The 21,717-nt window shown below is 53.0% G+C and overlaps 1 protein-coding gene across 4 annotated transcripts in view; it reads left to right on the top strand.

Annotated features, from left to right (window-relative positions):
* SHANK3 (SH3 and multiple ankyrin repeat domains 3) overlaps positions 1-21,717 on the top strand; it is a 158,855-nt gene that overhangs the window by 61,052 nt on the left and 76,086 nt on the right. For all 4 annotated transcript variants that reach the window (XM_088054770.1, XM_088054771.1, XM_088054774.1 and 1 more), the window contains 3 exons: positions 2,016-2,209; positions 18,813-18,926; positions 21,416-21,491. In XM_088054770.1, the coding sequence (XP_087910896.1) occupies positions 2,016-2,209; positions 18,813-18,926; positions 21,416-21,491 (384 nt within the window). The remainder of the gene's footprint in view (positions 1-2,015; positions 2,210-18,812; positions 18,927-21,415; positions 21,492-21,717) is intronic.

The raw sequence follows: 21,717 nt of genomic DNA on the forward strand, positions 1-21,717 counted from the left end.
AGGGGAAAAATATGGAGTTGGGGGGGGCGGGGATGGGAGGCGGGAATGGGAACTGGGAATGGGAGAGATTCCTTCTTTCCTTCTTTCCTTCCTTTCTCCCATCCCCCATCCCCTTCTCCCCCCTCCCCGTGTCCTCCCCGCCCCGGGGCCGCTCCATTGGCTGATCCCGATCCCACACCTGATCCCGATCCTGATCCCGATCCTGATCCCGATCCCAATCCCACACCTGACCCTGATCCTGATCCCGATCCTGATCCTGATCCCGATCCCACACCTGATCCCGATCCAACACCTGATCCTGATCCAACACCTGATCCTGATCCTGATCCCACACCTGATCCCAATCCTGATCCAGATCCTGATCCCACACCTGATCCCGATCCTGATCCTGATCCCACACCTGATCCCAATCCTGATCCCAATCCCACACCTGACCCTGATCCTGATCCTGATCCTGATCCCAACCCTGATCCTGATCCCACACTCCATCCCACTCTTGGGATCTCACTCTCATCCCGATCTTGATGCCACACCTGATCCTGATCCTGATCTCATTCCCGTTCCCATTCCCATCCCCATTCCAAATCCTGATCCCATTCCCATTCCCACTCCCTTTCCCATTCCTGCTCCCATCCCCACTCCCATCCCATCCCCATTCCCACACCCACACCCGCTCCCATTCCCATCCCCATTCCCAATCCTGATCTCATTCCCGTTCCCATTCCTGATCCCATTCCCACTCCAACTTCCATCCCCATTCCCATTCCCATTCCCATCCCCATTCCCATTCCCATCCCCATTCCCATTCCCATCCCCATTCCCATTCCCATTCCCGTCCCCATTCCCATTCCCATCCCCATTCCCATTTCCATTCCCGTCCCCATTCCCATTCCCATCCCCATTCCCATTTCCATTCCCATTCCCATTCCCATCCCCATCCCCATTCCCATTCCCATCCCCATCCCCATTCCCATTCCCATTCCCATTCCCATTCCCACTCCCGTTCCCATTCCCGTTCCCGCTCTCTCCCTGGGGCAGCGCCGGCAGCGGCCGCCAGGGGGCAGCTCCGGACGGCCCCCGCCGCGCTGGGACCGGGACCGGGACAGGGACAGGGACAGGGACAGGGACCGGGACCGGGATTGGGACCGGGATTGGGACTTGGATCGGGATCGGGACAGGGACTTGGACCGGGACCGGGACCGGGACCGGGACCGGGATCGGGATCGGGATGAGGATGTGTACCGGGAATGGGGATGAGGATGAGGATGGTGAGGGGGATCAACCCCGGGACCGGCACCGGGACTGGGATGAGGATGAGGACGGGGATGAGGATCAGCTCCAGGACCGGTACCGGGATGGGGACGGGGATGGGGATCAGGATGAAGATGAGGACGAGGATCAGCTCTAGGACCGGCACCGGGATTGGGATGAGGATGAGGATGAGGACGGGGATCGACCCGCACCGGGATGAGGATGAGGACGGGGATCAGCTCTAGGACCGGCACCGGGATTGGGATGAGGATGAGGATGGGGATCAGGATGAGGATGAGGACGGGATGAGAACGAGGATGAGAACGAGGACCGGGATCATCCCCATCACCACCCCACCCCCGGCACCACCAGCGGGGTCGCGCCCGCGCCGCCAGCGGGGGCGGCGGCGCCAGCGGGGGCGGCCGGTCCGGCACCGTCCCCGTCCCCGCCCGCCGGGGGAGGAGCCGCGGGCTCGGGCCCCACCTGCCCCGGGCCATGGTGCGCCGGAGGGAGCGGAGCGGAGCGCGGCCCGGGCGGCGCCGCTGCTGCGCCATGGGGGAACCGGCGGTGGCGAGCGGCGCCCGCCCCGCAGCCGGTGCCGCTCCGACCTCGGCGGCACCGCCGGGGCCGCGCTGAGCCCCGCGGGGGCTTCTCCCCCCCTTCCCCACATCTCCATCCCCGGTCATGGCGCAAGCCGCGGGGCGCGGCGGGGCGAGCCGAGAGGCGCCGCCCGTCAGCACCGTCACCTACGTGTTCGTTTACAGCCCCGGTGGCCCCGCCGGGCCCCCCCCCGGCGGCCCCGGTGCGGGGCCCGCGCCCCGCGCCGCTCCCGCTCCGCTGCGCGGGCCCAAGCGGAAGCTTTACAGCGCCGTGCCCGGCCGCAAGTTCATCGTGGTGAAGAGCTACGCGCCGCAGGGCGAGGGAGAGATCCAGCTCAACCGGGGAGAGGCCGTCAAGGGTGAGCGGGGACAGCGGGACAGCGGGAGGGGCGGCGGGACACCGGGAGGGGCAGCGGGAGGGGCGGCGGGAGGGGCAGAGGGATACCGGGGTGGGTACCAGGATACCGGGATGGGCACCGGGATCCCGGGAGGGGCACCGGGATGGGCAGAGGGGTATCGGGAGGGGCACCGGGACAGCGGAAGGGCCACTGGGATGGACGCCGGGACCCCGGGATGGGCACCGGGACCCCGGGATGGATCCCGGGATGGACCCTCGGGACCCCGGGATGGACCCCGGGATAGGCACCGAGATGGTCACCGGGACCCCGGGATGGACCCCGAGATGGACCCCGGGATGGGCACCGGGACCCCGGGACCCCGGGATGGGCACCGGGACCCCGGGATGGACCCCGAGATGGGCACCGGGCCGGGCACCGGGACCCCGGGATGGACCTCGGGATGAGCACCGGGACCCCGGGATGGACCCCGGGATGAGCACCGGGACCCCGGGCCGGGCACGGGGCCAGCGGCGGGAGCGGCCGGGGAGGGCGGGAGCAGGGGCGGGCGATCCCCGCGGCCCCGCTGGATGCGGCACTGGCGGAGCTGCGGCTGGGATGGGGGGAGCGCTCAGGTGTGGGGGGATTAGGGCCACCTGTGGGGTCTCCGAGCCACCTGTGGGGCTGTGGGGCCTCGAGCTCGGTTGTGGGGCTGCAGAACTGTGGGGTTCCCAGTCTGGGTAGGGGGCTGCAGAACTGTGGGGTTTCCAGTCTGGTTATGGGGCTGCAGAACTGTGGGGTGTCCGGTCTGCTTGTGGGGCTGCAGCTTTTGGGGTGTCCAGCTCAGCTGCGGGGCTGCAGCTTTGTGGGGTTCCTATCTTGGCTATGGGGTCTCCAGCCTGGTTATGGGGCTGCAGAACTGTGGGGTCTCTGAAACACCTGTGGGGCTGAAGCTTTTGGGGTTCCCATCCTGGTTTTAGGGTCTCCAGCCCATCTGTGGGGCTGCGGGGTTGTGAGGTTTTCAGCCCACCTGTGGGGCTGCAACTTTTGGGGTCTCCAGTCTGGTTATGGGGCTGTGGGGTCTCAAGCCCATCTGTGGGGCTGCAGCTTTGTGGGGTTCCTATCTTGGTTATGGGGTTCCCATCCGTGCCTGTGGGGCTGTGGAGTCTCGAGCTCGGTTGTGGGGCTGCAGCTTTGTGGGGTTTCCAGTCTGGTTATGGGGCTACAGAACTGTGGGGTGTCCGGGCTACTTGTGGGGCTGCAGCTTTTGGGGGTGTCCAGCTCAGCTGTGGGGCTGCAGCTTTGTGGGGCCCCCATCCTGGTTATGGGGTTCCCATCCGTGCCTGTGGGGCTGTGGAGTCTCGAGCTCGGTTGTGGGGCTGCAGCTTTGTGGGGTTTCCAGTCTGGTTATGGGGCTGCAGAACTGTGGGGTTTCCAGCCCATCTGTGGGGCTGCAGCTTTATGGGGTTCCTATCTTGGTTATGGGGTCTCCAGTCTGGTTATGGGGCTGTGAGGCTTTGGGGTCTCGGAGCCACCTGTAGGGCTGCAGCTTTGTGGGGTTCCCATCCTGGTTATGGGGTCTCCAGTCTGGTTGTGGGGCTGCAGAACTGTGGGGTGTCCGGGCTACTTGTGGGGCTGCAGAATTTTGGGGGTGTCCAGCTCAGCTGTGGGGCTGCAGCTTTGTGGGGTTTCCAGTCTGGTTATGGGGTCTTCAGCCTGGTTATGGGGCTGCAGAACTGTGGGGTCTCTGAAACACCTGTGGGGCTGAAGCTTTTGGGGTTCCCATCCTGGTTTTAGGGTCTCCAGCCCATCTGTGGGGCTGCAGCTTTGTGGGGTTCCTATCTTGGTTATGGGGTTCCCATCCGTGCCTGTGGGGCTGTGGAGTCTTGAGCTCGGTTGTGGGGCTGCAGCTTTGTGGGGTTTCCAGTCTGGTTATGGGGTCCCCAGTCTGGTTATGGGGCTGCAGAACTGTGAGGTCTCGAGCTCGGTTGTGGGGCTGCACTTTGTGGGGTTTCCAGTCTGGTTATGGGGTCCCCAGTCTGGTTATGGGGTCTCCGGTCTGCTTGTGGGGCTGTGGGGTTCCCATCCTGGTTATGGGGTCTCCAGCCTGGTTGTGGGGCTGCAGAACTCTGGGGTTTCCAGCCCAGTTATGGGGTTGCAGCTTTTGGGGTCTCCAGTCTGGTTATGGGGCTGCAGAACTGTGGGGTGTCCGGTCTGCTTGTGGGGCTGCAGAATTTTGGGGTCTCGAGCTCGGTTGTGGGGCTGCAGCTTTGTGGGGTTCCAAGCCTGGTTATGGGGTCCCCATCCTGGTTATGGGGCTGCAGAACTGTGGGGTCTCAAGCTCGGTTATGGGGCTGCAGCTTTGTGGGGTTCCCATCCTGGTTGTGGGGGTCTCAAATTTGGTTGTGGGGCTGTGGGGGTCTCCATCCCGGTTATGGGGTTGCAACTTTTGGGGTTTCCAGCCCACCTGTGGGGCTGTGGGGTCTCGAGCTCGGTTGTGGGGCTGCAACTTTGTGGGGTTTCCAGTCCAGTTATGGGGTCTTCAGTCTGGTTAGGGGGCTGCAGAACTGTGGGGTCTCCATCCTGGTTATGGGGTCTCCGGTCTGGTTATGGGGCTGCAGAACTCTGGGGTTTCCAGCCCCGTTATGGGGCTGCAGCTTTTGGGGTCTCCATCCTGGTTTTGGGGTCCCCATCCTTGTTATGGGGTCTGCAGTCTGGTTATGGGGTCTCCATCCTGGTTATGGGGTCCCCAGTCTGGTTATGGGGCTGCAGAACTGTGGGGTCTCCAGCCCATCTGTGGGGCTGCAGAACTCTGGGGTCTCCATCCTGGTTTTGGGGTCTCCATCCTGGTTTTGGGGTCTCCATCCTGGTTTTGGGGTCTCCATCCGGGTTTTGGGGTCCCCATCCTGGTTTTGGGGTCTCCAGTCTGGTTATGGGGCTGCAGCTTTTGGGGTGTCCGGTGTGGTTATGGGGCTGCAGAACTTTGGGGTCTTCAACCACCTGTGGGGCTGTGGGGTCCCCCCATCCTGGTTTTGGGGTCCTCCCATCCTGGTTTTGGGGTCTCCATCCGGGTTTTGGGGTCCCCCCATCCTGGTTTTGGGGTCGCCATCCTGGTTATGGGGTCTCCATCTGGGTTTTGGGGTCCCCCCATCCTGATTTTAGGGTCTCTCCTCCTGATTTTGGGGTCTCCCTGCTGATTTTTGGGGTTCCCCCTCCTGATTTTGGGGTTCCCTCTCCTGATTTTGGGGTCTCCCTGCTGATTTTGGGGTTTCCCCTCCCTGTTTTAGGTTTCCCTTCCCACTTTTGGGTTCCCCCTCCCGGTTTTTGGGGTTCCCTATCCCATTTTTTGGGGTCTCTCTCCTGATTTTGGGTTCCCTATCCCATTTTTTGGGGTCTCTCTCCTGGTTTTGGGTTCCCTATCCCAGTTTTTGGGGTTCCTCTCCTGATTTTGGGGTTCCCCATCCCGGTTTTTGGGGTCTCTCTCCTGATTTTGGGTTCCCTATCCCAGTTTTTGGGGTTCCCCTTCCGTTTTTGGGGCCGCGGCTCCGGCTCCTTTTGTTCCCATTCCCGTTGTTCCCATTCCCGTTGTTCCCATTCCCGCCATTCCCATTGTTCCCATTCCCGTTTTTCCCTGGTCTCACGTCCCCGCTGCCCATCCCAGCTCCTCTCCCACATCCCAAAGAATTCCCAAATCCCAAAGAATTCCCAAATCCCAAAGAATTCCCACATCCCCAATCATTCCCAAATCCCAAAGAATTCCCACATCCCCAATAATTCCCAAATCCCCAATTCCCACATCCCAAATAGTTCCCAAATCCCAAATAATTCCCAAATCCTGAACTCCCCCATCCCCAATAATTCCCCCATCCCAAATTCCCACATCCCAAAGAGTTCCCAAGTCCCAGAGAATTCCCCCATTCCAAAGAATTCCCATATCCCAGAGAATTCCCAAATCCCAAAGAATTCCCATATCCCAAAGAATTCCCAAATCCCCAATTCCCACATCCATAATTCCCCCATCCCCAATTCCCAAATCCCCAATAATTCCCACATCCTGAATTCCCACATGCCAAAGAATTCCCAAATCCCAAAGAATTTCCACATCCCAAAGAATTCCCAAATCCCAAAGAATTCCCACATCCCCAATTCCCAAATCCCAAATAATTTCCACATCCGAAAGAATTTCCACATCCGAAAGAATTTCCACATCCCAAAGAATTTCCACATCCCAAATAATTCCCCCATCCCAAAGAATTCCTGCATCCATAATTCCCCCATCCCCAATAATTCCCAAATCCCCAAGAATTCCCAAATCCCGAATTCCCAAATCCCAAACTCCCAAATCCCAAAGAATTCCCAAATCCCGAATTCCCAAATCCCAAACTCCCACATCCCCAAGAATTCCCAAATCCCGAATTCCCACATCCTGAATTCCCACATCCCAAATTCCCACATCCCAAAGAATTCCCAAATCCCGAAGAATCCCCAAATCCTGAATTCCCACCCCCCTCAGGCCGGGAGTTCCTTCCTCCTTTCCCAGTCTCCTCTTCCGGATCCGCGTTTTCCCGGATAAACGGGAATTCTGCCAGGCCGGAATTCCAAGAGAAATCCCGAGAATTCCGTAATTTTTTCCGCCCCCCCCCCCTGAAAAATTCCTGGATCTTTTCCTCCTCTCCCTCCTCTGGGATTTTTTTAATGGATTCCTCTGGAATTCTGGGAGGCTCCGGTGGGAAAAAGAGACCGGGAATATTCCCAGCTTGGAATCTCCGCTCCGGGATCCTCCGGGATCCCCTGGAATCCTTTGGGATCCTCCGGGATCCTCCGGAATATCCCATGGATTTATTTTCCATTAGAAAAAAAGGGACGATTCCCGTGGAATTTCCGAGGGATTTCCCGTGGGGAATTTCGGGATGAGCATTCCCGGGACGCGGAATTCCGGGATCCGGGAAGGATTCCCGGGATCCGCTTTTTCCCCCCGCGGTTTGATTTTTTTTTTTCCCCCCGATGTTTTTCCCACTTTTTTTTCCCGATGTTTTTCCCTCGCGCTCCCGGAATCTTTGGGATTCGCTTCCTCATCCCAAAGTTTTCCAGGGAAAAATCGGAGCCGTGGGAAGCGGGAGGAGGAGGAGGAGCGGGAATCGCTTCCCGCTGGATCATTCCCGGATTTCGGGAGGATCGGAAGAGCCCGAATCCGATCCTTTCCCGCCTGGAATTTCTCCAGGAAAAGCTCGGAGAGGCCGATCCGTGGTTCTGGGGTTTTTTTGGGGAATCTCGGGATGAGATTCCGTGGATTTGGGAAATGGGGAATTCCTGGTGGGAATAGCGGGAAAATCCCGGATCCTCGAATTCGGGGGTGGGGGGGGGAGGGTCTGGGAATTTTGGGAATTCCGGGATTCCAGAACCATCTGGGGGATGTTGGAGATTCCTGGGAATGGGAATTTCGGGATTGGAGGGAAAAAAATGGGAGCCGGAAATGCGGGAAAGTGTTTGTGAATGAAAGGAATTGCTGGGTGAGGATGGGAAGCTGGAATTCCAGGAATTCCAGGAATTCCGGCTGAGGGGATCCTGGAATGATGGGGGAGGGGAGGGGGGGGGATGGATCTCATCCCTATCCGTGAGAACATTCCCATGGAATTCCAAGGGCAGGGATAATTCCCGCCATTCCAGGTGCTCCAAGCTTTTCCTCGGACATTCCCGGGATCCAGGGGCAGCCCCAGCTGCTCTGGGAATTCCATTCCGGCCGGGAATTCCCAATTCCCAACATCCCACCCCCATCTCCCCTTTCCCAGGGAATTCCCTCCATTCCCAGCTCTCCCAGCCTGGCATTGGATCCAAAGGAATTTTGGGATCCAGGGGTTTCCCTGGGAATCTCGGCACTGCAGGAAGGGTCTCCCTTCCCTTTTCCAGCCCCAGCTTCCAGAAAAATCCCTCGGGATGGATTCGGAGCCTCCCAAATCCCGGAATCCCGGAATGGTTTGGGATGGGATCCAGGGACCTTCAATCCCACCCCATTCCAATCCCACCATCCCAGGCTGCTCCGAGCTTTCCTTGGACATTCCCGGGATCCAGGGACAGCCCCAGCTGCTCTGGGAATTCCATTCCAGCCGGGAATTCCTTCCCAAATTCCCCTTTTCCAATCTGGAGCCGTTCCCTGTGTCCTGTCCCTCCAGGCCTTTCCCAAATCCCGGCTCTCCTGGAGCCCCTGGAATGTTCTGGAAGCTCTCCCTGGATCCTTCCCTTCTCCAGAGGAACATTCCCAGATTTCCCTCCCATCTCCATCCCCGAATTTTCCCGGATCTTCCTCTGGATTCGCTCCGGGATCTCCTTCCCCATCCCAAATTCCCATTTTCCAGCCGCTTTTCCCTGGATCCGCACCGAAATTCCCGGGGAATTTTTCCCCTCCTTCCCAGGCTCCAGAATTTCTCCTCCAGCTCCCGATTTTCCCTTCGGGAAGGTCGCTGGGGAAGGATTGGGAAGAGGCCAAGATTCCGCTGGGAAAATTTTCCGACCCCTCGGGAATTCCATCTGTCCCAAAATTCCCTTTTTTTTTTTTTTTTTAATTAATTCCCGGCTTAAAAATTCCCTCGTTTTGGGTCAGGCCGGGATTTTTCCATCGGGATTTTTGGGATTTCAGCCCAAATTTGCCGGAATTTTCCACTTCGAACTTCCCGAAATCCCGAATTTCCTCCCTGGAATTCTGAGGAAAAATTCTCAGCCGGATATAAAGAGGTGGGAAAATGAAAAAAACTCGGGATTTAGGGATGGATTGGTGGGAATTTTGGGAATTTTGTCGGGAAATTTTGTTGGAATCGTGGAATTTCCACATCCGCAGGGAAGTTCCTGGCTCAGGACAATTCCCGGAATTTTTTTTATCCCCGATTTTCATGGAATTTTTTCCTTATTTGGCGCAAACCGAGAATTCCTCGGTCGGGATCCGTTGGAGCCGTCCCGGAGTTCCTGAAATTCCCCCAAAAAAAATTTGGAAAACGCCTGGATGAAAAAAAAAAAAATCAGAAAATCCCGGAAATATCCAGGATTATTCCAGGAAATTCCCCAAAAAAATGGCGTTGGTTCCTGGAATCTGGGAAAACCTTGGGAATTCTCATCGGTTATCCCTGGAAAAATCCTTGGTGCCGAGAGAGGGAGATTCCATCAAACCTCGGATTTTTGGGACGGAATTCCCGCATTTCCCATTTTTTCCCCTCCATTTTTTTGGGACAAAATTCCCACATTTTCTTCCTTCATTCCACATTTTTTTGGGGACAAAATTCCCGCATTTTCCCTTTTTTCCCCCAATTTTTTGGGACAGAATTCCCACATTTCCCATTTATTTCCCACAATTTTTTGGGACAAAATTCCCACATTTCCCAATTTTTTCCCACCATTTTTTTGGGACAGAATTCCCACATTTCCCATTTTTTTTACCCACAATTTTTTGGGACAGAATTCCCACATTTCCCATTTATTTCCCACCATTTTTAGGGACAAAATTCCCACATTTCCCAATTTTTTCCCACCATTTTTTTGGGATAAAATTCCCACATTTCCCATTTTTTTCCCCTCCATTTTTTTTTGGGACAGAATTCCCGCATTTCCCATTTTTTTCCCACCTTTTTTTGGGACAAAATTCCCACATTTCCTTCCTTTTTTCCACATTTTTTTTGGGACAGAATTCCCACATTTCCCATTTATTTCCCACATTTATTTTGGGACAGAATTCCCACATTTCCCATTTTTTTTACCCACAATTTTATGGGACAAAATTCCCACATTTCCCACTTTTTTCCAACCTTTTTTGGGACAAAATTCCCGCATTTCCTATTTTTCCCCCCCCCATTTTTTGGGATAGAATTCCCACATTTCCCAATTTTTTCCAACCTTTTTTGGGACAGAATTCCCACATTTCCCACTTTTTTCCTGCCATTTTTTTGGGACAGAATTCCCACATTTCCCATTTTTTCCCCTCCATTTTTAGGGACAAAATTCCTGCATTTCCTTCCTTTATCCCACAATTTTTTGGGACAAAATTCCCACATTTTTTGGCTTTGGATGAATCTTTTCCTTTGGGAAAAAAAAAAGGGAGATCGGAGCCTCTGGAATGGGAATTTTCCCACTTGGATCCATTGGAAAACTTTTCCCTGGCCCCAAATCCCTTCCTGGAATTCATTCCCGGAGCCGGAATTCTGGGAATTCCAGATTTAAAAAAAAAAGGGATTTTCCCTGGAATTTTCAGGAACAAAATTCCATAAAAATCCCATTTTTCCAGGCTGAAGCTTTTCCGATCCCTGGGATCATTTCATGGAGCATTTTGGGAATCAGAGCCCGGAATTTTGGGATCTGGGGCCGGAGCGGGAAACGCTTCCGGTGGGAAAATCCCTTTGGATGCAGAAATCTTCAATTTAGTGGGAAAATTCCCGGAATTTTCCAGAAGAATTCCCAAAATTCCCTCCTGTCGTTTGAATTTTTTAAGGGATAATTTTAAGGATGGGTTTGGATCTTCCTGAAATTCCTGGATTTTAATCCCAGATTTTAATCCTGGAATTTTCCTCTGGAAAAAAATCTCCCTTTTCCCACGGGAATTCCGTCGGCGATCCCAAAATTCTGGGATATTCCCAAAAAAAAACCATCCCCAAAACACCTCAGGAATGGGAAATTTTTTGGGAATGGTTTCAGGATTTTCCTGGGAATTCCGAGCTGGATTTGCTCCTTCCTTGGCTCCGGAAAAATCCCTGGGAATTTTTATTCCCACCTGGAATCCGGAGGAGCTCCGAGCGATCCCGAATTCCCAGCCGGAATTTGGGAAATCCGGGAGAATATTCCGGAATCTGAGCCGGCCTCGATTCCCATCCCAAAATCCGAGAATTGCTCGTTAATTCTGCTCTTTTTCCCGGTTTTCTCGGAGCTCTCCCGGTTTTCCGGCGGGAAAATTCCAGAGGGAATCGGGAATCCCCGAGGGATCCCGGGAAAAGCGGGAATTCCCAGAGCTGGGTTTTCACGGATCGGGAATCTGGCTGGAATTTCAGCCTCCTCCGGGATCTTGGGGCAGTTTTCCAGTGTGGAAAAGTCAGGAATTCCGAGGTTTCCTTCGGATCTTGGCTGGAATTTTGGCCGGGTTGGGTTGGAAGGGGAGCTTGGATTTGGGATTTGATGGAATTCCGGAGTTTTGTTGGGATTTGGAGCGGTTTTCCCATGCTCGGGCCTGGAAGTCCAAAGAAATTCCGGATATTTGTTGGGATTTAGGGATTTTCCATGATCCTGACCCGGAATTCCAAAGAAATTTGGGATCTTGGGTTCGTTTTTAGGGATTTTCCAAGATCCTGACCTTGAATTCCATCCAAATTCGGGATCATTTTGGGGTTTGGAGAGGTTTTCCATGCTCTGACCTGGAATTCCGAAGGAATTTGGGATCTTGGGATCATTTTTAGGGATTTTCCATGATCCTGACTTGGAATTCCAACCAAAATTTGGGATCTTGGGGTGGTTTTTTAGGGATTTTCCAAGATTCTGACCTGGAATTCCAAAGAAATCTGGGATCTTGTGTTGGGTTTTTAGGGATTTTCTCTGGTTCTGACTTGGAATTCCAAAGAAATTTTGGATTTTATGTAGGGATTTAGGGATTATCCAAGATTCTGACCAGGAATTCCGATGAAATTTGGGATCCTGTGTTGGGATTTCTGGAGCTCTCCATGGTCCTGACCTGGAATTCCAAATAAAATCTGGGATCTTGTGTTGGGTTTTTAGGGATTTTCTCTGGTTCTGACTTGGAATTCCAAAGAAATTTCAGATTTTGTGTTGGGATTTAGGGATTTTCCATGCTCTGACTTGGAATTCCAAAGAAATTTGGGATCTTTGTTGGGTTTTCCGGAGCTCTCCATGGTCCTGACCTGGAATTCCAAATAAAATCTGGGATCTTGTGTTGGGATTTAGGGATTTTCTGTGGTCCTGACTTGGAATTCCAAAGGAATTTGGGATCTTGGGTTCGTTTTTAGGGATTTTCCATGATCCTGACCCGGAATTCCGATGAAAATTTGGGATTTTGCTTTGGAATTTCAGGATTTTCCGTGCTCTGCCCTGGCCAACATTCCAGGGGAGAATTCCCGGGATTTTCATTCCCTGCTGTTCCGTTTGCACCTCCGCTCATTTTCCATGGGGTTTTTTTATCTCTTTTCCATGTTTTTCTTCTCTTTTCCATGTTTTTCTTCTCTTTTCCATTCCCATCCACGCTCCAGACCAGCAGCTCCGGGAAGTCGGTAACTATGGAATTTTTCCTTGGAATTTTTTTTCCCTTCCCAGCTTTTTTCCCTTTTTCCCCACTTTTTTTCCCTCGCTGTAGCGAATTTTCCAGGATTTTTTTTTTTTTTTTTTGTGGCGCTTTTCCCGGTTTTTCCCTCTTTTCCCCGCTGTTTATTCCGGATGGGATCGGGACCGGCGGGATCTCCCTCTCCCATCCCGCTTTTCCTGCCATTCCCAAAGTTTCCCTGTCCTAAAATTCCCAGAAAATCCAGGAGACGCCTCCTGGGAAAATTCCGGAATGGGAATTGGGAGGGGAATCCTGGATCGGGAATTCCATGGGAATTCTGTGGGAATTCCGTGGGATCCGGGATGTTGGGACGCAATTCCTGGCGCTCTCGGAGCGGATTTGGAATTCCCGAAGCGGGGAAAATCCGATCCTGGAAATCTGATCCCGGATCCGGGGATGGGAGGATCGGGAAGCGCCGGATGGGGCGGAGCTGATCCCAAAAAATTCCAGGGTTTTGTGGGGTGTGAATCCAGGTTTTCTGTGATTTTCGGGGATGTGGATCCAGGTTTTCCATGGATTTGGGACAATGTAGATCCAGGTTTTCCGTGATTTTTTGAGGGATGCAAATCCAGGTTTTCCATGGATTTTGGGAGGGATTCGGATCCAGGTTTTCCATGATTTTTATGGAATGCAAATCCAGGTTTTCCATGGTTTTGTGGGGATTTGGATCCAGGTTTTCCATGGATTTTAAGGGATGCAAATCCAGGTTTTACAGGGTTTTGTGGGGATTCGGATCCAGGTTTTCCATGGATTTTAAGGAATGCGGGTCCAGGTTTTCCATGGTTTTTACAGGATGCAAATCCAGGTTTTCCGTGGTTTTGGGACATTGTAGATCCAAGTTTTCCATGGATTTTAAGGAATGTGGATCCAGGTTTTCCGTGGTTTTGTGGGATGCGGATCCAATTTTTCCAGGAATTTGAGGAGTGTGGACTCAGGTTTTCCATGGATTTCAAGGGATTTGGGTCCAGGTTTTCCATGGATTTTCAGTAATGTGGATTCAGGTTTTCCATGATTTTTGTGGGATGCAAATCCAGATTTTCCAGGGTTTTGGGCGGAATTCAGATCCAGGTTTTCCATGGATTTTAAAGGATGTGGATCCAGGTTTTCCGTGGTTTTCCATGGATGCAAATCCAGGTTTTCCAGGGTTTTGGGAGGGATTTGGATCCAGGTTTTCCATGGATTTCAAGGAATGTGGATCCAGGTTTTCCATGATTTTTACAGGATGCAAATTCGGGTTTTACAGGGTTTTGTGGGGATTCGGATCCAGGTTTTCCATGGATTTTAAGGAATTCAGATCCAGGTTTTCCATGGATTTTAAGGAATTTGGATCCAGGTTTTCCATGGATTTTAAGGAATTCAGATCCAGGTTTTCCATGGATTTTAAGGAATTCGGATCCATGTTTTCCGTGGATTTTAAGGGAAGCAAATCCAGGTTTTCCATGGATTTTCAGGGATGTGGATCCAGGTTTTCCGTGGTTTTGTGGGATGCGGATCCAGGTTTTCCAGGGATGTGAATCCAGGTTTTCCATGGTTTTTCAGGGATTTGGATCCAGGTTTTCCGCAGTTTTTAAGGGATTCGGATTCCGGTTTTCCGCAGCTTTTAAGGAACGCGGATCCAGCTTTTCCATGGGATTTTTTTTTGTGAGATTCTCTGGGAATTCTGGCCGGGATCCAACATTCCCAGGGCTTCCCATGGAGCTCCGGAATTCTGGGAATTCCTTCCCTGAAGATGCCGAGGGCTCCCTCTCCCTGGGATTTTTCCGGATGGGGAATTCCCAAATCCCGCTCTTTTCCAGCTGGGATCGATCCCGAGGGATTCCTCAATCCCTCCTTTTCCCGATCCCAGATTTTTCCTGGAGCGGGAGGGAATTGGGAAAATCCCCTCAGGCTGGAATCGCATCCCAGATTTTTCCCAGGCTGGATTTGCCGAGGAATTTCCGCCTTCAATCCGTCCAAGACATCCCGGATTTCCCGCGGATTCCGAAGGGATTCCCTGAATTCCCACGGCTCCTTCTCCTCCTTTTCCCGGGAAAAGTTTGGAGCAGCCGGGCCGGGTTTCCTTGGATCCCTGACTCCTTTTCCATCCCTGTTTTCCTTGGGAAAAGGGAGGCGGCTCCGGCTGCTCTTCCCTCTTTTCCAGAGCTCGGGAATTCTGGGAAAACTCCTGGAAAAGCCTGGGAAAAATCCCGGGGGATTCAGGGAATGAGCGCTGGGAGAAGGAGCTGGAGCAGGGCTGGGAAATCTGGGAATGTTCTCCTGGAGAAGGGAAGGATCCAGGGAGAGCTTCCAGAACATTCCAGGGGCTCCAGGAGAGCCGGGATTTGGGAAAGGCCTGGAGGGACAGGACACAGGGAATGGATCCCACTGGGAAAGGGGAATTGGGGTGGGATTTGGGAAGGAATTCCTGGAATTCCGAGATTCCCAGGGAAGCCCCTGGATCCTAAAATTCCTTCGGATCCAATGCCAGGCTGGGAGAGCTGGGAATGGAGGGAATTCCCTGGGAAAGGGGAGATGGGGGTGGGATGTTGGGAATTGGGAATTCCCGGCTGGGTTGGAATTCCCAGAGCAGCTGGGGCTGCCCCTGGATCCCGGGAATGTCCGAGGAAATCTTGGAGCAGCCTGGAACGGCGGGAATTGTCCCCGCCCCTGGAATTCCGTGGGATTTCAGCTCCATTCCCAACCAAACCATCCCAGAATTCCTAAAAAGGAAAAGAATAAAATCCGGGAATTCCTGTGGGATTTCTGCCCCATTCCCGCCTTTCTCCCGACCTTTCCCAGCTTTATCCCGGTTCCCGTTCCTGCCGATCCGTCAGAGCTAATCCCAAATTTTTTCAGGCATCCGGAAATACATCCCAGAGAATTCCCAGAAGATTCCCGGGAATTCAATCCTGCCTGGAGGCATCCAAGGAAAAACAAATCCAAGGAAAAGCCAAACAGCAAAATCCTCCCGGGCTCCTCCGGGGCTTTTTTTTTCTTTTTGGGGATAAAAATTCTCAGGATCTCCAAAGGTTCCTTGGAACGATCCCAAATCCCAGATTTTCCTCCATTCCCGCTGCTCCGCTCCCAACGGCTCCCCCTGGAAAATTCCCGCTTGGGGTCCCTTTGGAATTCCGGCCTCCCCGGAAGGAATTTTGGGATCCGGGGTTTTCCCTTTTCCATGGAAAAATATTCCCTAAATCCTGCTGAAATCGGCCCTTCCCTCCTTTCCCGCCCTTTTCCCCTGGATTCTCCTTTCCTTCCGCAGCCATTCCCTCTTTTCCTGCCTCTTCTGACGCTTCCCGTCCTCATCCCACAGGGCCTGGAATTCCAGCAGGGAATTCTGCAGGGAATCCTGACCCGGGTGTGGAATGAGGGTCGGGAATGGATCCGGGAATGGATCCGGATGGATCCCGGAATGGCTGTGGATGGATCTGGGAATTGATCCTGGGAATGGATCCGGATGGATCCGGATGGATCCCAGGATCAGCCTTGGGAGCTGTTCCCACTCCGGATGGATCTGGATGGATCCGGGAATGAGCCCCAGGAATGGATCCGGATGGATCTGGGAATCAGTCCCGGGAATGGGTCTGGATGGATCCAGGAATTGATCCTGGGAATGGCTCTGGATGGATCCGGATGGATCCCAGGATCAGCCTTGGGAGCTGTTCCCACTCCGGATGGATCCGGATGGATCTGGGAATGAGCCCCAGGAATGGGTCTGGATGGATCCAGGAATTGATCCTGGGAATGGCTCCGGATGGATCCGGATGGATCCCAGGATCAGCCTTGGGAGCTGTTCCCACTCCGGATGGATCCGGATGGATCCGGGAATCAGCACCGGGAATGGATCCGGGAATGGCTCTGGAATGAGCCCCAGGAATTTATCTGGATGGATCCGGATGGATCCGGGAATCAGTCCCGGGAATGAATCCGGATGGATCCCGGAATGGCTGTGCATGGATCTGGGAATGGATCCTGGGAATGGATCCGGATGGATCCAGATGGATCCCAGGATCAGCCTTGGGAGCTGTTCTCACTCCGGATGGATCCGGATGGATCTGGGAATCAGCACCGGGAATGGATCCAGGAATGGCTCTGGAATGAGCCCCGGGAGCCGTTCCCACCCTGGATGGATCCGGGAATTGATCCTGGGAATGAATCTGGATGGATCCGGATGGATCCGGGAATCAGCACCGGGAATGGATCTGGGAATGGCTCTGGAATGAGCCTCGGGAGCCGATGGATCCAGGAATTGTCTCCGGAGCCGTTCCTGCTCCCGTTCCCACTCTGGGGGCTGCCTCCCAAAAGGGTCTCCCTTCCCTTTTCCAGCCCCAACTTCCAGAAAAATCCCTCGGGATGGATTCGGAGCCTCCCAAATCCCGGAATCCCGGAATGGTTTGAGATGGGATCCAGGGACCTTCAATCCCACCCCATTCCAATCCCACCATCCCAGGCTGCTCCGAGCTTTCCTTGGACATTCCCGGGATCCAGGGGCAGCCGCAGCTGCTCTGGGAATTCCATTCCAGCCGGGAATTCCTTCCCAAATTCCCCTTTTCCAATCTGGAGCCGTTCCCTGTGTCCTGTCCCTCCAGGCCTTTCCCAAATCCCGGCTCTCCTGGAATGTTCTGGAAGCTCTCCCTGGATCCTTCCCTTCTCCAGAGGAACATTCCCAGATTTCCCAGCCCTGGCAGCAGCTCCTCCATCCCTGGCAGCGTCCAAAGCTCCGGGATAACGGGAATTTTCCCTCCCTTGGAATTCGCTGGGATTGGAGGTCCTTTCCTGCCCAAACCATTCCAGGATTCCAGAAAATCGGCGGAATTTTGGGATCTGCCCAACCTCGGCCTTGGGATCGGGATCCGCTGCCGGGAATGAGCTCCGGGAAAAGTGGGAGTGGGGCCCAGGGGAGGCAGGGATGGGATTTTTTGGGAATTTTTCCATGGAAAAGGCGCTCAGGCCTCGGCAGGGGCGGCCCAGGAAGGTTTGGAGTCACCGTTCCTGGAGGAATCCAAGGAATTCCTGGAATTCCACTCCGAGTTGGGATCGGGCCCAGCTGGGGCTCGTCCAGGGGAGCTTTTCCGACCTCTGGAATTCTGGAATCTCCGGAGAGAATTCCCACCTGGAGAGCAGCAGGAAGGGGCTGCTGGGATTGGGGGATCCGGAGTGGCAAAATTTGGGAATTTTGGCATCCAGAGTGGGGAAATTTGGGAATTTTGGCATCCAGAGTGGGAAAATTCAGGAATTTGGACATTGAGAATGGGAGAACTCAGGAATTTCAGCATCTAGAGCGGGAAAATTTGGGAATTTTGGCATCCAGAGTGGGAAAATTCAGGAATTTGGACATCCAGAGTGGGAAAATTTGGGATTTGGGGATCTGGAGTGGCACTATTTGGGAATTTTGGCATCCAAAGTGGAAAAATTCAGGATTTGGACATTGAGAATGGGAGAATTTGGGAATTTTGGCATCCAAAGTGGAAAAATTCAGGATTTGGACATTGAGAATGGGAGAATTTGGGAATTTTGGCATCCAGAGTTGGAAAATGTTGGGAATTTGTGTGAAAAATCAGGAATTGGGTATCCGGAACTGGGAAATGCGGGATTTGGGGATCTGGAGTGGCAGAGTTTGGGAATTTTGTCATCCAGAGTGGGAAAATTTGGGAATTCGGATGTTGATAATGGGAGAATTTGGGAATTTCAGCATCCAGAACAGGAAGATCTGGGAATTTTGGCATCCAGAGTGGGGAAATTCAGGATTTGGGGACCTGGAGTGGCACAATTTGGGAATTTGGATATCCAGAGTAGAAAAATTTGGGAATTTTGGGTTCTAGGGTGGGAAAATTCAGGAATTTGGACATCCAGAGTAGGAAAATTCAGGAATTTGGACATCCAGAAGGGGAGAATTTGGGAATTTGGGTATCCAGAGTGGGAAAAATCAGGAATTTGGTATCCAGAGTTGGGAAATGTGGGATTTGGGGACCTGGAATGGCACAATTTGGGAATTTGGACATCCAGAGTGTGAAAATTCAGGAATTTGGACATCCAGAGTGGGAGAATTTGGGAATTTGTTGGGAATTTGGGTATCTGGAGTGGGAATATTTGGAATTTTGGCCTCCAGAGTGGGGAAAATTCGGGAATTTGAACATCCAGAGTGTGAAAAATCAGGAATTTTGAAATTCCCGCATCCAGAGCGTGAAAACAACAGGAATTCCAGCATCCAGCGCGGCAAAAACCTGGGAATTCCACTCCCATTCCCTTTCCCGTTCCCTCCAGCGCTGGTTCCCGGATTCCGGGCGGGGCTCCGGATCCCGTTTTCCCGGGATTGCCGCTGATTCCCGATCCCGTTTCCCGCAGTGCTGAGCATCGGCGAGGGCGGATTCTGGGAAGGCTCCGTGAAGGGCAGGAGCGGTTGGTTCCCGGCGGAATGCGTGGAGGAGGTGCAGATGCGCCAGTACGACTCCAGGCAAGGTCGGTATCCCGGAATTCCGGCCGGAATTCCCGAGGGAATCACGGGGAGGGCTCCTTCGGTGGGGTGGGAATGGTGGGAATGGGATCCCGAGGGATCTGGTCATGGATTCATCGTCAGGGAATGGAGAGTTTGGGATGGGTTGGGATGGGAACAGAGGAAAAACTGGGAAAATTTGGATTGGTCAGGTGGACAGGGTCAGTATCCCGGAATTCCAGTCGGAATTCCCGAGGGAATCACTGGAGCACAAACCCCTTGGGATTGTGGGAATGGGATCCTAAGGGATTGATTCCGATCATGGATCCATTGTCAGGGAATGGGGAGTTTGGGATGGGTTGGGATGGGAGCAGAGGGAAAACTGGGAAAACTGGGATTGGTCAGGTGGACAGGGTCAGTATCCCGGAATTCCAGCCGGAATTCCTGAGGGAATCACGGGAAGAGCTCCTTTGGTGGGGTGGGAATGGAGAGAATTGTGGGAATGGGATCCCGAGGGATCTGGTCATGGATTCATAATCAGGGAATGAAGGGTTTGGGATGGGAGCAGAGGGAAAACTGGGAAAATTGGGATTGGTCAGGTGAAAAATCCCAGAATTCCAGCAGAATTCCCCCGGGAATCATTGGGAGAGCTCCTTTGGTGGGGTGGGAAGGGAGGGAATTGTGGGAATGGGATCCCGAGGGATCTGGTCATGGATCCATCATCAGGGAATGGAAAATTTGGGATTTATTGGGATGGGAGCAGAGGGAAAACGGGGAAAATTTGGATTTTCCAACCTGGAAAAGAGGAAAAATCCGGGATGATCCAATTGTGGCTTCCAGGGCCTGGAGAAGCCGCGGGAAAGATGAAAAGTGGGACTATTTGGAATATTTGGGGATATTGGGAATATTTGGGGATATTGGGAATGTTTGGAATATTGGGAATGTTTGGAATATTGGGAATATTTCCAAGGGTTGGAGGGACTGGGAATGGTTCCAGACTCCAGGGATAGACGGGAATTGGATCCTGAGGGATGAGTAGAGAGCCCGGAATTCCCGGCTTTTCCTTGGGAACGGGATCCAGGATCCTCAGGATCGGGGAGGGGGGGCAGAGCAGGGAGGGGGATGGGCAATTCCGAAGGGCCGGAATGGCCGGAGCGGGAGGAGGGAATTCTGGAATTCCTGAATTCCTGTTGGAATGGGAAGTGCCAGGGCTGGATGGGATCATGGAGCTGTCGGGATCTGCTGGGAATTCGGGATTCACTGGAAATTTGGGATCTGCTGGGAATTCCTTCCCTCCTTCCCTCCCTTTTCCCTCCTCTTTCCCAGATTTTCCTTCCCTCCCTCTCTTCCCCTCTTTCCTTTCTTCCCATTTTCCCCTTTTCCATTTTTTCCCATTTTCTCCCCATTTTTCCCCATTTTTCCCCATTTTCCCCATTTTTTCCCCCATTTTCCCCATTTTTCCCATTTTTTCCCATTTTTTTCCCATTCTTTCCCCATTTTCCCCATTTTCCCATTTTCCCCCGTTTTCCCCCATTTCCCCATTCTTTCCCCATTTTTCCCATTTTCCCCATTTTTCCCCATTTCCCCATTCTTTCCCCATTTTTCCCCTTTTCCCGTTTTCCCCCATTTTTTCCCCCATTTTTTCCCCATTTTTCCCCATTTTCCCCATTTTTCCCATTTTTTCCCATTTTTCCCCATTTTTCCCATTTTTTCCCAATTTTTTCCCAATTTTTTTTCCCCATTTTTTTTTCCCCCATTTTTTCCCCATTTTTTCCCCATTTTTTCCCCATTTTTTCCCCATTTTTTCCCCATTTTTCCCCATTTTCCCCATTTTTCCCCATTTTCCCTCATTTTTTCCATTTTCTCCCATTTTTCCCCATTTTCCCTGATTTTTTCCATTTTCTCCCATTTTTCCCCATTTTTTCCCCATTTTTCCCATTTTTCCCATTTTCCCCATTTTTTCCCATTTTTTTCCCATATTTTTCCCATTTTTTCCCATTCCCCTTTTCCCTCCAGGAATCCTTTCCCGATTTCCTCCTCAGCTCCTCCCTTCTCCTCACTCCCAGCCGGAGCTTCCCAAATTCCTCCTTTTCCTTGGAATTCCCCTCTGGAATCCGAGCTGGGAAAAGTCTGGAAAACTCCGGAGGGATCATTCCCGGCTTTTCCCTCCCTCGGGATCAGCGCCGGCTTCTCCCTCATTCCCAGTTTTCCTTGGCATTCCCGGTGACCTCCAGATTCCCAGGAGCATTCCCAGCTCTTCCCAAAAAAAAAGGAAGGAAACAGGAATAGGTCGGAGCCTCATTCCAGCCGGGAATTCCTCTGGAATTTCCCCCCTGGATGATTCCTGGGAACGGCTCCGACATTCCCAAGAATTCCTCGGCCACACGAGGGCCTCTCCCCCCCACGGATTCTCCTCATCCGCTGAGAAATTCCCACCGGGAATTCCCGGCTTTTGCTCCTCCCCGGGGAGGAAAAACCGGGAATAATCCGGAATTCCGTGGATTTTTTCCCGCAGAAACCAGGGAAGACCGGACCAAGCGGCTTTTCCGGCACTACACCGTCGGATCCTACGACAACTTCACCTCCCACAGGTAAGGAGCCGCTCCCGGGAATTCCGGGAATTCCGGGAATTCAGGGAATTCTGGAAATTCCGGGAATTCTCCTTCCCGCGGGAAAATCCCGCCCTTTTCCTCACCGAGCTCCGGAATTCCGTAGGAAGGGGATTTTTTCCGGGAAGAAGGGGGGAAGTCTCTGGAGATCCAAGATTTTTGGGAATTCTGGGAATGTTGCTGCATTTCCTGGTTGATATTCCAACAT

Source organism: Pseudopodoces humilis, chromosome 5, assembly GCF_049639895.1.
Source record: "Pseudopodoces humilis isolate 2021_Gansu_Grassland_sample_001 chromosome 5, ASM4963989v1, whole genome shotgun sequence".
Classification (NCBI taxonomy): domain Eukaryota; kingdom Metazoa; phylum Chordata; class Aves; order Passeriformes; family Paridae; genus Pseudopodoces; species Pseudopodoces humilis.